General features: G+C 46.6%; 1 protein-coding gene across 4 annotated transcripts in view; it reads right to left on the bottom strand.

Moving 5' to 3' along the window:
• Positions 1-161: 161 nt before the first annotated feature.
• Positions 162-14014, bottom strand: part of VASH2 (vasohibin 2) — a 34359-nt gene continuing 20506 nt past the window's right edge. For 3 of the 4 annotated variants that reach the window (XM_021547550.4, XM_085576048.1, XM_085576049.1), the window contains exons 5-7: positions 9071-9452; positions 7124-7239; positions 162-2579 (exon numbers count right to left, since the gene is read on the bottom strand). In XM_021547550.4, the coding sequence (XP_021403225.4) occupies positions 2510-2579; positions 7124-7239; positions 9071-9452 (568 nt within the window). In that variant the 3' untranslated portion in view covers positions 162-2509. The remainder of the gene's footprint in view (positions 2580-7123; positions 7240-9070; positions 9453-14014) is intronic. The other variant, XM_021547549.4, reaches the window with a different exon arrangement.

Genomic DNA, 14014 nt, shown 5'->3' with positions numbered 1-14014 from the left:
TAATCTCTGAGATGCCAGCATACTTGGATAGAGGCAACAAATTTCTGGGTACACCCACACTACAGCTAAAAACATTGTTCAGTTGTAGCAACCCTTGTTAAGAGCAAAAACAAAACAAAACAAAAAAAACCAAAAACCACAAAACATGTAAGTCATAAAAAAAGACTACCATGATACTTTTATTGAAGTTTCATGCTGTGCATATACAAGTGATGAAAAAAAGCCCAAAATGTCATGCACATTTTTCTATACTATTTGACCACTTTGCTGTCACTGGAACCACACTTAAGACAAATGCCATCATAAGCAAGTTTCAAGAGAATATTTCAGCAGAACTTTACACAAGGACCAAAAGCAATTTGTCAGCACACCTCTACAGCATTAAAAAGCTTCAGTATCAGTTAAGAGAAAATAAAGTGTGCTGGACAAGGGTAGAAACTATATACAACCATTATTTGAGCTGTAGTAAACCATGGTTTCATAGAAAAAAGTTGCAACATACTAGATATCATTGTGCTATAGGATACAGCTGATCAAAAGTATTTCCACATCATTTTATCCATGAAAAGTCATTTAAAAAATTATTTCGGTCATAAGACACTGGACAGCATTAAGTTTGAAACCAAAACTCTGCAGCTGATGTCAAATTACACAAGAATTTCTACCAAAAGAGTATTTTCCTCTCTTCAGCTTCACTCCTTGACCAAAAAAAATCCTTACTGTGAACACAGGAGTGGGAAAGTTTAGAGAAAGAGGGATGGGAAAGGCCTTCCTGTTATTGATATGGTAAACTTGGATAAAGAGGTGTCACACTTTTGAAAGGTATTCTTTCTAGAGCTTCTGAAGTCTTAATTAGTGGGAAGCCTTTAATTGGCTGTAGAAGGTTGCTGGGTCTTGGATTTTTCTTCCTGTCCTAGGCAGGTGAAATTCATTTTTTTGAGCAATAAGGTCTGTGAACAAGCAATTCTTTCCTTCTGTATTCATTAATTTTCTGGCTGATGGAAGTGTTCTAGGAGCTTACATCATTCCATTTGAATAAGCATTACTGTCAGTCTGTAACAGCATCCATCTTCATCAAGATCCCAAAAAATTAAGTGCCCAGGAGGGGAGGTACACCAGGCCCATGGCAGCATCATCTATGAGCACAGCACAAAGGGTAGAAGCTGGACATGTACAATAATCCAGTTTATATTTAGGCACCTAATGAAACATTTCCAGGAATGCAGCACTCAAATGCTTCCAGAGAACTTCACTAAGTCAAATGGTGGACCCCAGCGAGTCTTAACCACGGCACTTGAGAACACTGCTGGCCATCACAGGTCCTTAGCCAAGGCTTACAACAAAACAACTGAGCAGGGAGGAAGCAGACAAGCTTGATTTTCATCTCTTTCAGTCATACTTCCTTATTCAAGTCCAACTAAGCAGTTGTTACTACAACACAGGCAGGAAAACTCCCTGCATGGCACAGCAGAAGGTTTAACTTCAGCCTGCTATGCCTAATTTAATACAAGGTGTCAAGGCATCACCATCAGAGGCTGCTCAGACTTTCAAAGACAAAGTTCAAATTTGCACATAAATGTGGAGAGAAAACCACATAGTCTCAGGTTAGCAATTCCCACAGTTCTTCCATTATTCCAGGTACTACATATATGAGAAAAAAGCCGACTTGTCTCTACAAAACAGCAATCTCTACGTTTTGTGCTTCAGCAGTGTAGTTCAGAAAGACTAAAAGCTTGTGACAAAAGTATAAAAAATTATGAAAGTTTAAAAATTCATTATTCATCAATTCTCATTTAAAAAAACCTCAAACCTCATAACTTGCCTAACAAGATGTCAGTGTTAAGAATAGAGTTGCATATTACTATTGCTTAACATCTTTCAGCAACATGCAGAAAATAATAATACAGGTGGCAGTAAAACATCCAGTGCTGTTTTAATACTCCCAGTAATGCTGGGAAACAGTACAAATTGGTTAGAAAACAATAATACTGACAGTTTTGCATATCTATTAAGTCTAGTGAGGTAATATTGATACTTTAAAAACTTATGCCACTTCTTCACTGCTTGCTTTTATTGCTGAATTAAAGATTTATAGTGAAAATTATTTTTTTTTAATTGCACTGCATCCCAGCACATCTTAATATTAAGAATATGATTTGTTAGTTATTCCAATGCAACCACCCAGCACAAGGCCAAGTTCAGTTAACGCTGGTACAGGGAAATTTGAAGAAACTCACACCACTGAGTCACCTGCTACATGATGGGAGAGAATAAAAAAAATCACATATCCTGGCAAATCTAATTTTAGATTCTCCTCACTGATGCCTTTTCTATAAATTGAAATAAATACTGCCACCAAAATAAAATTACCCCCTATTTTCTAAGTCAGACTTTTATTGTGAGAGTACATAAGTTAAAAAACAGTCCCATTCCTTTTTCCTTCCGAGGGAGTGCAGGTAAAGTGCAGCGGCAGCAGCGGGAAGCCCTCTGGAGTCCGGGGGTGGCTGTGTCAGATGCGGAGCTGGTAGCCCACCTCGTTGAGTGTAGCCAGGTCTCCTTTCTTGTCCAGCACGGCCGGCCTGCGCACAGGGGAGGGAAGAGGGCATCTGCTGACCGTGCAGGTGTGGAGAGCACAGCAGCCACACAGGGAAAAGCTTGCCTCAGAGGAGGGCTGGATAGAGCTACGGTCGTCATCTTAAACGCAGTCCTGGTGAATCTGCTGCGGTAACTACTGTGATAGAGTTATCTGTGCATTGCCTCCGAGGCCACGCACCAGAGAAGGACAAGCTGTTCCATGCTGGGAGCCAGGATGTGAGCCTGAAGCACCCCCTCCTCCTGACTTGAGAGAAGGCCTAAATGAGTAGCTAAGACTAAGCACACCCCACCTGTCATCAACCCAGGAGCAGGACTCCAGCTTTTAGAACAAAGCTGAAAGAGCAAACAAGCAGGGCTCTCAAATGGCCACTGCATGTTGGCTCTCCCCCAGCCTGCCCCCTCCTCTGGGCTGGGCTTGTGTGAAGGGCTGGAGCCCAAACAGAAAACATAGGGTGGACTCCCTTCAGCCTCTTGGCATCCAACTTTCTGATACCATTCACCTGAGCAATCACACATACATGGATTCTGTTAGGCCATTTAGGTATTCCAACAGCCTGAACCAAAGGAAACCTTGAGTTATCAGTCTCTCTCTTTATAGCAAACAATGGAAAAGCTTCTCCAACAAAGTTGTCAAAACAAAACTATCCAGCTCATTTATAGTCTGGAAGTGTCTAATCTGAGCATTTATTGCAGGCTCTTGGCTGCTTTCACACTAAGCCATCTGTTTGCTTTTCTGAAGACAGACATTGTTGAAAGCACACATTTCTCTAGTACTCTGTAGCACGTCTGCTTGCCCTGCAGAAACACAGCCAAAGCCCCAGCAGTACAATGGGAGGCTGACCATGGCTCCAGTGCTTTCAGCTCCTCAGGCCTAGTTTCCAGCTCTGTGTATTTGCTCTTTGCTCACTACACAGCAGATGTGACCCCTGAGTTTGCACAGCCAGGCTGGTACTTATCTCCCTGCTGCAGGCTGCCAGCCCATTCCCGCTGGAGCAGCTCAGGGCAGGCAGCAGGTCCCAGGAGAGGCAGCAGTGTCACAGGCAGGCTGGAAACCAGGGAAAGCCCAGCCCTGCCTGTGGCACACTGCTGGGGCACACACCAGGGAAGAGCTGTACTGCTGCAGCCCCAAGAACTGGGGGTATATGTATAGCTCACACATGCATGTGTACAACAGAGCCTCTGAAGTATTTTTTAATTCCTCAATTCAATAAGGATTTCTTTGTTTTTAAGAGCAGAACTGCTAACACCAGATCTCTGCTGAGAATCTGCACAGCATTTGAGAGTTGGGGACATTGCTATGAACAGCTAATGCTCTTCTGCCTAGCAGCACATTGAATGAAACCTGTTGCTTTGCCATTTATCTAATCACCTCTCACAATAACCTCACCATCCTTACTGCAGTACTGCCCTGCACCATGCCTCTTGTTTGTCCCAGTTTAAGTAGTTGACAGAAGTGAAGGAGTCTTCTGGTCTCTCACTTGCAGGAAAGGATCACGCTTAAAGAAATCACTGTAAGATAGTTTGCATTTTTCCACATTATTCCTTCAGAGCAGATGGGATTTGACTAACCAGTAAACAAGCTACAAGCTGCATCCCTCAGATCTTGTGTAGGAGTCAGAGACCAGCAAGAGATGCACTGTATGAAATTTCCAGTGTCCTTCCTTCCCCCTTCTCTCCAATTTAGGGATCTTATTCACACATTTTTCTCTTTCCCCTTTAATTAAGATCACAATATGGTTTTAATTAAAGCATGCCTGGATGGTAGCACCTTCTCTGATTACCCAGAAGAGATGGGGAGTCACTGTACAGCCATGATGACATTCCCATTTCCACCATCCACAATTGTCTGCAGCTTTTAGCCACAAACAGGCTGTCCTCTGTAAGTTTCAGGAAAAGAGAAGACTCGGACCAGAGGCACCACAGATCCCATTCTCCTCAGCTGGCAAATAACTTTATGCCAAACGTGTCCTCTCAGGCGAGGGGCCTGATGGGCTTTACTGGCCCATCAGATCACACCTCCTGTCCAAAGCACCCTGAGCAGTTGAGGAAACTGTACCCAGCTGCTGGACACACAGGATTCATGAGCTGCCTGATGTTACACATGCTAATGTAATTCTTCCCCCTTGCACACCCTGATAAAACAGACTAGCAGAATTTCCCTTTCAACAGCTACACTGGGCTACAAGCACACAATGCCAATGTTGCCATGCCATTCACAGAGCATGCCTGTTAAGGCTCAACATGAAACTGAAAGGAAATACATCTGCTGAGCTGACATTTAGGAGCAGAGATTCTCCAGGCTACTGCATGTCCCTCCCTTCCAAACTCATAGCAACTCTCCCAAAGCCCTCCAGCTCCAAGAACTCCTAGTGAGGATGAAACACTGCATTGTGTGTTCCAGCCCAGATCTGCAATTTACTGCACCCTTCTGCTTTGGGACTTCAGAGGATGGGCAAGTGGACACAGTAAAGCTTCAGACTTAAGACTGACACCACCCTATCTATAGCCTCTGTACTCATGCCAGATCACACCAACTGTGGGCTAAGGGCACAAGGACTGCTGCACAGCTCAGTTAACAGGCTGCAATTTGACTACACACCAGCCTCCTAGGCAGGCATGCACTGGGTATTGCACTGCCTCCTGTCCTGCAATGTGCCCCACCTGCCTTGCAGCTGCATTTCCAGGCTGAATGGCTATCGTGGGCCTGCTGGCAGCTACCACTAACATCTACCTAATAAAGTTGAAGGGCCAAGGATGAGAAGTTAAATGTTTGTGGCTGTGAAATCCTCTTCCATCCTTAAGCACAGTTTCAGCCTTTGTCCTTCAGAAACAATCCAACCAAGACACTCTAGTTCACCCCTCCATATATCCTTCAGTGGGAGATTTCTCCCAGCAGACCCATATAATTTTACTGTTGACAAAACCCAGGCTGTAATAACAGCTTGTCAACAGCAGGTGAAGCCTTTCAAATGAATGTATTATTCTGCCCCGCCAGCTCACACTAGAGCAGAATACTTCTCTCCCCCTCCCCAGAAAGCTCAAGAAAGCTGTAATTACAGCACGTAAGAGATGCACAAAGAAACATAACAATGTTGATAAGCACAGCCATTCTTTTGCTTGGATTCCAGCCTAAAGCCTAGCAAACCTGACTCTTTCCTGTTCTGTGTGTAACACAAAGGCCTCTCACTCCAGGTTCTCGGAGGTCCACCAATATGGAGAAGAGAATACCCCATCTCTCCTCTTTTATTTCTTGCCTTATGTCAACCGCTGCATGTGCCGGGATGTGTCATTCAGCTCATCCCTGACCTGGGGATGCCATTCCCCCTTCAAGGCTCACAGCCCATCACACTGTGTCTGGGTCCTGCATCTTCTATCAGGGTGACCCAGGGTTTATTTTAGAGTTACATAGAATTTGCTCTTGATACAGAGCAACAGAGCAGAACTACTGAGCAGGTTACAGGTGCTGAAGCCACTGTAAGGCCACCTGTACATTCCCTGTCTTCAAAGCTGCCAAGGAGAGATCAGTCACTGCAGAGCAGCCACATGCCCAGTAGCTTTTTCAGGAAGTCACCTCAACTGGAGAGTCTCCAAGTCCAGTGACACTCAATCCTCTCCAGAAATACTTGATGCTCTCCAGCAACTGCAGAAGCACTATCAGAAACTCAAAAATGAAACTGCTCCTCAAAGAGAATCTAGGAGGTGAAGAAGCCTGAAGCAGCTGAACCCATTACAACTATAATTATCTATGCACTAAACAAGGAGCTCTCAGTGACAAAGCCCAAAGAACAGCATCATGGACTGAGTGTAAATGAATATGTAAAAATAAAAGCTTGCTGTGAAATCATCTGATGCTAATGTATCCCAAAGTTATCTTTAGAATGTTAGTCTAATGTCTTTGTTAGCTGGTTTAAAATAAAAAAATAAGTGCTGAGACAGTAGTCTGGGAGCCTATTTAAAAAGCAATGATCATAAATATCTGACTAATCTGGGTTACGTATAGGCTTTCACAGTTGTCAGCTTCCTGGCATGGAGCACTACAGCTAGAACTCAACTCTTCCACATCTAAGGTAGGGGAGTCTGAATTGTCAGTGGCTGTAAAAGGCCTGTGGATCTGGAAGCACAGTTTTATCCATTTAGAGGTATTGCATCCATCCTTCCCCACACAGCTGAAGAACAACTCTTAGCTATGACACACATGGAAAGCAGCCTGGATTTTTTATAAGCTGATTAAAATCAAAGAATACAATTCAAGTGATGTTGTCACTTTGGAAAGACAAGTTGACTTTTCCCCTGTCTCTGTAAGCTGTTCAGTGCAAGAACCCTGCACAGAGGGGCCATTAGGCAGCAGGAAGCACAGCAATGCCAGGACACCAGCAGCAGTGCCAGCAGCTTCTGGAGCCTCTGTGGTAACAAAGGCACCTGGTGCAGTTTTCCTGTACGTGCCAGTGAGCACGGAAGTTTTGTACAGCAAAGAAACACCACCAGCCTCCCCTTCTGCCCCAGCAGGGATGGTGGCAGGAATACTCACGATTTATCCCTCCTGCAGGCCCGTCTCTGAGGGCTGCCTTGCCTCCGGCGAGGGGACAGCGACTTACCCCGGGGTCTCTCCTTCATCGGAGAATGGGCACTTGAGGGTTTCAGAATCTGTGAGAGATGGGGGAGGGAAGGAAGTGGCAATAAAGGCAATGATTCAACTGCAAATAAAAATTTAAAATAAAGGGCCTCATACAGTAGCAGGGATGGCACACAAAGAGCCTTCAGTCCCTTGGGGCTTATTCAAACCCTGCCCAGGTTAAGAGAAGCTCAAAGCTGTTATCATGTGATAGCTGTTCAGGGGCTCCCTGTAAGAATTAGTTGATGTCACCAGTTCAGTTCCCAGCTGAATGCTGTCTCATCTACGGCTTTCTTCAGAGCTGGCAACAGCAAGAGATAAGAAAAATGGCTTTGAGCCTCAGCTGAAAAACTCAGGCAGCCAAATCACCCTCTCCAGCTTTTATCTCAACAAACAGGAGTGACCATCTCTCAGGCTGGCAGCTGAACTCTGACAGTGAGGTTTTTCAGCAGGTCTGCAACCTGCCCCCATCCTCCAGGCCTCCAGCATCAGAGAGCCATCAGCATTACACTCACACTCCCAACTGCTTTAAAGACCTGATCCTCTAAACTCAACACTCAATGCAAGCCCTCTGACTTCTGTAGTAACTCAAGGGAAAGATCAGATGCTGGGCCTTCAGCCTTCAAGGGTTCAGGGCTGTGGTCCTGGCCCTGAGGCACTCAGCAGGGTAAGACCCAGTGTCACAGCTCAGTGCACACAGAGAGCTGGTCCCTCTATCAAAAACAAGTACAAAATTCAGTAAGTCATCCACCCATATAAACTTCTTCAACTCGAGCCTGCTTCAGCTGTTTGCTCTCTGGACAGTATTAAAAGTGCATGAATAAAGAAGAAGGAAAAAAACCCAAACTTAATTACATCAAGCCCATATGCTTAAGGTGATAGCATGGTACAAGGTGGCCCTCAAAACACCTTGGCAGGGCAGGAGAGATGGCAGCAGAACACAGGGGCTATGATGCCACTGGCAAGGCTCACCCCAAGGTCAGGGCAAGGGGGCAGGTGCCTCAGCCAAAAAGGCACATGGCTGCTACGTAGGAGCCGTCCTTTAGCAGGGAAGGGGACGAGAACCCAGAATAACTTGGACACGATACCACATACCTCTCCACAAGAGCCAGACCCATACTTAGCAACACACCTGCTCTGCTTTTGCTGCTGACAGCCAGCTGGACAGGCACCACATCTGCTTTCACCATGACCACAAACAGCTCCTCACCCATGCCAGGCTCAGAGGCACGGTCAGGGACACCCCTCATCCCCAAGGGCAGCCAAACCCTTCAGGTCCCTGGCAGCCTGCCCTGTCTCCCCACTGTTTCCCAATGAGATCTTCAGTCCAACCAGCCAGCAGGAAGTCGGTCAGGGAGTCGCTTTACTCACCTTTCCTACATAACCTACTCTGTGATTTAGCTGAGGGCAGTAGACATGAGCCCCCTGGCATGTCCTGCAAGGAGATAAAACCACTGACACTGATGTCCCATGGCACCTCCTGCACCTCAGGTGAAAAACACAGACCCCTCCTGCAACCAGGCCACTCTTCCCAACAGTTCCAGTCCCAGCCATGCTGATTCTTCCCAATCACCTTCTTCATTAAGGAAAGCAAACTGGGCAATACCTCCCTGATAGCCATGGAAAAGTTTGGGCTCAAGTGTTTCCCAGGCTAAAGGGGAGATCCTTCAACTAAATAACTGTAAAAGCTTGAAAGCACACCAAATCCTGCAGAAACAGCACTGACAGAAATGCAAGCACCCACCCAGCACACCTGAGACCTGCAAGATCTCAGGCTGACACACAGCAAGACACATCTCTGCAGGATGGGACAAGGCACAACTGCCTCCTTCCTGAGCCCAACACCCAGGTGCACAGACCTACCTTCATCCTCATATCCCTGGCAAACTTCTCCAGCTCCTTTCTGACTTCTGTGCGCATCATTTTGGACACATTGAGGACCAGCTGTTTCCACTCGATGGGCTGGAAGCTGTGCGGCTCGTGCGGGACGTACAATCCAATTTTGACTTTTTTGACTGAATGCAAGTACTTTTTATAGGAGTCTTCAAATTCGAAGACGAGGTCGCTCAGAGTTCGGTAAGTGAGAGGTTTGTCCATCAGATCCGATCGCCTGCTCATGCCCAGCGAGCCGTAGCGGCCGTTGCAGTAAATCCCAAGCACCACGTGATGAAAATAGTTCCCTGAGAAATGGGTTTTAAAGCTGATGGGGAATCGTTCCACGGAGGGCTGCCCATTTGTTAAGTAGCTGGGGTGTACTGCATCAAGGCAACAACGGTGCTGGGAAAGCAGCAGGTACAATTACACCTGGGAGACATCTGCAGCAAGTTTGGGGTTTCTAATTCCCCCAAAGGGCTTTACTGTAAACACAAACTTATTCTCACTGTGAGAATTCATTCATCTCACATTCACCTCTGTGCCCAGATACAGCCAGTGCTGCCAAAGCCCGTTTCGCTGCTTAGAAAATAAGATGCAATGGTTCCAATGGGGAAGGGCATTACTCTTAATGACACTTAGGGAAAAGATAAAAACCACAACACTGTTCAGGTCAGCACATGCAAAGAGAGACCACCCTCCTCAGATCTGTGGAAGTTCCCCATTTGATATCTACATCAAACTCCCACACTTCCAAAGAAAATAGTGTTTACCTCCTTTTCTTTAGGGTTTGATTTAAGTTTAATGAGCCTCATTTTCTCATGTCTTCAAATAGTACCAAGGAATTTGGATTTATTCCTCGCCAAGGTGACAGTCTGCCTTTCCTTCTGTAAACTGGCCTTTGACATTGCCACTCCTCATACAGAGTGTTTTAGCATGTTACCCTTGTAACATGTTGCTGAGAGGAACCAAAGGAAAGGTCCAAGATGAATAATTAATTAGGTAAGCACAGAGGCATGGTCAGAAACAATATTCTTAAAAAGTAAACCCTGGAATTACTGACTGGAGATTTCAAAGGCACCACGTGCAGAGGCCAGGACCAAGCTCCGTGCCAGTGTAGTGTGTGATCTCAGAGTGGAGCTACGTGCAGGTCACCTCCTTGGGAGGCTGCTGGCCCATGCCAGGGAAAGGACAGGCTGAGAATCCCTCACACAAGCAGCTTTGCGTCAGCACCTACGCTGCACACAGCTCCCTGCTGCTAATCCTGGGACAGCTGAAACTCACCCTGGCTTCACGTGCTGGCACCCAGCCCCTGGGACAGCAGGTGCCCTTTCCCTTTGCAGCTGAGGCCCCCACCCACGCCTGGGGGATGGAGGAGGGATGACCAGAAAAGGCTGCAGCAAAGTGCTCCAGCCTGGGGATACTCCAGCCAGAGGCACCTGCTGTAACCCTGGAGCCATCCCTTGAGTCAGCTGGTCATGGTGCTGCCACTACAAAATACACCAAAGGCAGCACTGCCAGGATAGTGCTGGGGCATCCTGACAGATGGAGGAGTGGGCTCTGTTCCCACTGAAACTGCAGGAACCTGCTTTGTCCAGGATTCTGCTCTGGCCATCACCCACATTCCCTCTTCTCCCTATCTCTTGGCCAGAAAGGAGCTATTTAACAGCAGTGAAACAAGAGCCACCACACAGCTGAGATATCCTGGGATGTTATTGTGACCAGCCTTCCTCTCCTGCCTGCATAACACGGCTGCCTGACAGCTGCTGAGAAACTGAGAGCACAAAAAAGCCTTTGTATCAAGACTGTAAAACACAATTTGGGCTCCATTCTGGTTCTGCCCAGCTTGACAAGCCACCACCTCACCACCAGTGTGATTCCCTGGGATGCTGACCCCTGCCTGCACCCCACATTTCACCTCTTCATTCTATAGGGTTGCATGAAAAGCATCCAGTGGCTCTTACGTCTCTCTAAACCATTTTTTTCAGGGGGATATTTCACCCAATGTTTGTTGAATTTCACAAATTCAAACTTTTGGCTTCTGGGTAAATGCAGGAACCAACTAATAAGAGGTCCATGAACTGCCCAGAATATCAAGTCAAGAGCAAGGAGTTTCACAAACAAAGGGAAAAAAAAACAGGCAAGAAAAACACATTGACACAGAACTTTCAGAACAGCCACAGGGAAGCTTTTCAGTTCCATGTCAAACATGTTTAGCTGTATTCAGTGCTAGATGTCATCAGCTTTAGCAGCCTGGAGAAAATGTATTAGAGGGTAAAAGAACAGACAAAACTGTGGGCTCAGCTCACTGTGCACTTCACTGGCTATATGACCATGGGTCTGGAAGACTGTGCACAGAGCACAACAGAGCACAGACCTCCCTGCCACACACATCTGTCACCCAGCCAAGGCCATGTGCACCCACTCCTGCCCCACTGCCATCAAACACAGACACCCTGCAGCATCAAAGCCCACCCCGACATCACCTACCAGAACAGGAACAGCTCTGTTTGCTTTAAATGGTCTCACTGGATCGCTGCTGCCTTAGGACTAGCTTCTCCAAGAAAAATAGCTCCACCCCATCATCAGTAGATGATTTATAATTAAAGATTATAAATACACTGCAAGGGCAGAATGGGGCCCAGCGCCATTATGTCAACTGGAAAACTCAGCACACACTCACCTCATTTAAAAGGTCACCTTGCTTTGGACTTTAAAAGGTGCATCCTGTGTACATCAAAGTCATGTTACAATAATTTTTGTCCTACAGACCGATTCCTGCAAAAGCCCATTGTATTTATCATTCTGTGCAACTGAAAAAGCACTACCTTTTATTAACACCTATGAAGCTTTCAAACATCACCACTATTTTTCCCCCTCATTATGAAAGGGTTTTCACTCTGCTCCCCAAGTGCCTTTCTGTTAAGTCCATACAAAGCTTTGGTGGCCACCCGCCTCACATACACACTTCTGCCACAAGGGCTCAGAGAAGTTGCAATTTAATCTCATTAAATACTTAGTAGGAGTAAAAGAATCTTTTGACAACAGAAATTACCCACCATCAAATAACCCAGCAACAACTGCTGTGGAAATTAACCTTTAGGTACAGGTTGCTTCTGCTGAGGGACTGGTTAATGAGAGTCCCCACCCGAGATGAAATACACAGCAAATGGGCTGGAAAGGCACATCAGATCTTCCCCTCTGTCCATGCATCATTATTACAGCTTTCCTTTCTGCTCTGCCCAAGGAGAGCTGTATTGTGGCAAACAAAAGGCAAGCACACAGCAATGCTGCAGCTGTAATCACACTTCTGTGAGCTGGGACTGTAACTGCAGGATGGAGAGTCAGGGAGTGAATTACATGTCACAAAAGAGAAGCAGCGCAGAGCAGGAGAGGGCAAAAGCAGCTGCAGCAAAGCTCAGTGGCCTCCTAATCCTGGGTCTTTATGGCAGTCACAATGATGGAGCTGGGCTCTTCCCAGTAGTGCCAACCAACAGGGACAAGAGGCACCAGGCAGAAACTGAAGCACAAGAAGCTCACAGGTCAGACATAAGAGAGTCCTTGCGAATTGGTAACAGCAGCCCAGATCTAGCCAGTCACTAGAGGGACTCTGCAGGGCTCCATCCTCAGCCCAGGTCTCTTCAACATCTTCATTATAACATGGACACAGAACTCAGAGAAAATCTGGGGACAGCACCAAACTAAGAGCTGTTGACTCCTTCAAGGGCAGAGAGTCACTGCAGAGAGACCTCAACAAATTGGACAGGCAACACCAACCACATGAAATTTAACAAGAGCAAGTGCTGGAATCCACACCCAAAAAGGGGCAGTGCTTCATGTCCTAAGAGCCCAGCAAGGGTGTTTTACAGAAGTCTGGTCAAGATGAGCACAGGAAACTACAGATTGTCTGGTTCTCTCCTCTCCTACCACTCCCACGGGCTGGGGCCATGAACAAGTGCCACTGAGCAGCAGTGAGCTGGTGGGATGACATCAGGCTGGGGAGCAGGAAAGCAGCTCTAGTTACATCAGCAATGCACAGAGCAGCATGTGGAGCAGGAGGAAAATAAAACCATCAATAAGGCTTCAGTAAAACCAGAAGAGTTGGTTTTCCAAGCAACTGCTCAGAGGGCCCCAACCACGAGCAATAAACACTTGGAGAGGTTTCCAGCTGGAGTCAGATAGCATTTCCCATGGGCTTGGGATTGCTTACTGTGAGGCAGAGTGTTACCGAGCCCACATCTGGATGTTGTCTACACAGAGGGCTCAGAGTTCCTCCTGGCAGCTCCAGGGTCCATATAGGAAAGGCTCACGCAGCTGGTTCAGCTTCCCAAAGCAGGACTGCCAGGGTAGCATCCCTTAGATTGAGAAACCTACTCTCCAGCGCCCAGCTACAGTGAGAGGTGGGACTATCTAAAGATTAGACCATGACAATGTAAGTAATTAAAAGCTCTCTCTCAGCTCTTCACAGCCACCACAGGGGCTGTGGACGTCCAGCACCATCTTCCTTTCCCATATTTCAGTTAGCAGGTGGGTCAAGTTGTAGACAAGCAGGTAGGAGGGTAAAGAGGAGCACTACACAGACATCAGTATCCTGCAATGACTGCAAGAAACTCTCCCCCCTTACTGAAAACACTCACTTCCAGCTCAGGGATGTACCTGCTGGCCTGGAGGAGATGGATGGACCCAGGTCTCCACTGGTGATAAACATCATCCACAGATTGCATACACAGTAGGAACAGTGCAGCAGCTGCTGAATAATTTATCCCTCCTGAGACACTTTTGCTCTTCTCTTCTTTTTTAATGATATTATTGGCCAGGGGCTCTAATACCCTGTGTGGGTCCAAGCGTTACCTCACATGAACTGGGAGAAGGATGCTGAAGGCAATGGGAGCAATTTATGTGATTTATGCTCAGCCAACGCGGACGCGCTCTGCA

Source organism: Lonchura striata, chromosome 3, assembly GCF_050655825.1.
Source record: "Lonchura striata isolate lonStrDom1 chromosome 3, ASM5065582v1, whole genome shotgun sequence".
Classification (NCBI taxonomy): domain Eukaryota; kingdom Metazoa; phylum Chordata; class Aves; order Passeriformes; family Estrildidae; genus Lonchura; species Lonchura striata.
The sequence above is the reverse complement of the archived record's forward strand: the minus strand, read 5'-3'. Positions and strand labels throughout refer to the sequence as shown.